Here is a 2,200-nt window from a genome sequence, read left to right on the forward strand (position 1 = left end):
ACACACACACACACACACACACACACAAACACACACACCGCTCGCGCACGCTCTCACGAAAACACTCCCTCTCAAGCTGTAAACTTTCCTCCAACTGGTACATTGTTTGTGTACTCCCAGATTCTCAGTGAGCTTTTCCCCGGAACAGTACACGATGCCAGTGCCGCCAACCCAGACGTGTTCTTGCTGCAAAAGCTGGTCACGGTGACCCATGCACTTGCCGAATCAACGCCATTGCCTGGCAACGAAAGAGGTCTCATGACTTCGTCACGTGTGCATCCACTCTTAGAGGAAGTCGGGACTTGGAGTGTGGACAAAGGTCTTCGTTTGGGCAATCGACGACTTTATGTGCCCAAGACGCCCCTTAACGTCTCTGGTACACTTCTCGTAGGAACAGTTGAGGTGAGATGCTTCCCCCTCGATCTTCTCAGAATGTATTTTACTTACGACAGCAATTTAAGTTAGTTTAGAGGTTACATTCCAAATTTAATTAACGCGTAATTCCAGTATGAAGATATCTGAAAAAAAAGAAACAACAACAATTTAATTTCAATCAGCTGCAGACCAAAGGCTATGTTGCGACATACTTCGAACCATCATACACAAATCAGAAACACAATTTACATATTTCACAAGATGCAAGTTGTTGCCTGCTTTTGCAAGTTTCAGATAAAGAAAACAGTACTGAACAATCTGTTTGATTAACAAAGTTAATAATGTACTTGGTTCTTGTCCAAATTTCCCCAAAATATTTCGTCTTAAAGCTGTGTCAAATGGCCAGAACGCGGGCCTTCATTTATTTAACATTCGTCAAACCACAAAGTTCTAAAATAGGTTGGAATTCGTGTCGATACCACCCCGCTCCCCCCCCCCTTCTATAAAAAACTAAACAGATACAGTTATTTTTTCTTCCACATGCGTTTTTCTCCTCTTAGCAAGTTATATAGCCTTGGGGTAAAAAAAAATAGAAAGGCGTTTGAATGCTTGAAATGCTGCAGAGATTCTTTGGACGGATTGTACTTTTTATGGGATACACTTGCTCTTGTAGGTTTGTGCTATGGGATACAGTAACGTATCTTTCATAATCACGAAATGTGTCATTATACTCACGCAAACACAAAAATACAAACACAAACACGCTTGCGCGCACACACACGCACACACACACACACACACACACACACACACACACACACCTATGCGCACAATCGCATTTTTGAAGTATGAACACATACAAACACACGCGATGACACGTTCACATAACAACAAAGATACCTATACGTATTTGGTAGACATTTAGAGGATTCTGGGTACATGTAATCGGTCGTGACTTATTAGGTTACAATTTATTGAGTTCCAGCTTGAGCTTACACATAAGGGCAAAGCTGTTTTCGAATAGCATAAAGCAGCCGAGTCTGAATTACCTCAGTTAGAGCGAGAAACGTTTTCAAGCAAGTTTTTCACGAACACACGACCTTACTACGCAATCACAACTGGACAATTAAAAGAGGAGTTTATTGCGATTACTTTGATAACTTAATTAATGTGATATTGATCTTTGCGTGAATGATGTTGCCTGTGAATGTGAAGAAAATCATGCCCAGAATGGAATTTTATTTTTCCTCTCTAAAGGCGCCCCCATTCACTATCAAATCGAACGGTTCCTGGTCTGGGTTTTCTGTCGATTTGATGATTGAGGTTCTGGAGAAGCTGGGATTAAAGTGAGTATAACTTGGACAACAACAACAACAACAATAACAACAACAACAGCAACAGCAACGCAACAATAATAACAACAACAACAACACTTTCAGACTATTATGTCTTAACTCTTAGGATTCGGCAATTCTACTGAATAGACGATGAATTATTCTTGTTCTTGTTTTCCTAATTTATTATAAATGTCTTCTTTCCTGAAGTATAAGTCTATCCTCATATAGCGAATATGCATTCTGTTGAACATTTTGGTGGGTAATACAAACCTTTATCTTGGAACTTACCTTGTATTTTATATTTTTTAAGGGTGGGGGAGAGGGGTAAAAATGCCAATGGCTGCAAACAAATTGTCAAATGAGAAATTGCTGAGACCAAAGAGAGAATAGGACTTCGACTTGTAAGATTTAATGTTCTTAGTTTTACACACACATACACACACACACACACACACACACACACACACACACACACACACATTATACTC

General features: G+C 40.0%; 1 protein-coding gene across 1 annotated transcript in view; it reads left to right on the top strand.

Annotated features, from left to right (window-relative positions):
* LOC101859917 (glutamate receptor ionotropic, kainate 5) overlaps nt 1-2,200 on the top strand; it is a 13,908-nt gene that overhangs the window by 1,524 nt on the left and 10,184 nt on the right. The window contains exons 2-3 of the mRNA XM_013079949.2: nt 121-402; nt 1,633-1,721. Coding sequence (XP_012935403.2) covers nt 121-402; nt 1,633-1,721 — 371 coding nt within the window. The remainder of the gene's footprint in view (nt 1-120; nt 403-1,632; nt 1,722-2,200) is intronic.

This window comes from Aplysia californica, unplaced genomic scaffold (genome assembly GCF_000002075.1).
Source record: "Aplysia californica isolate F4 #8 unplaced genomic scaffold, AplCal3.0 scaffold00069, whole genome shotgun sequence".
Classification (NCBI taxonomy): domain Eukaryota; kingdom Metazoa; phylum Mollusca; class Gastropoda; order Aplysiida; family Aplysiidae; genus Aplysia; species Aplysia californica.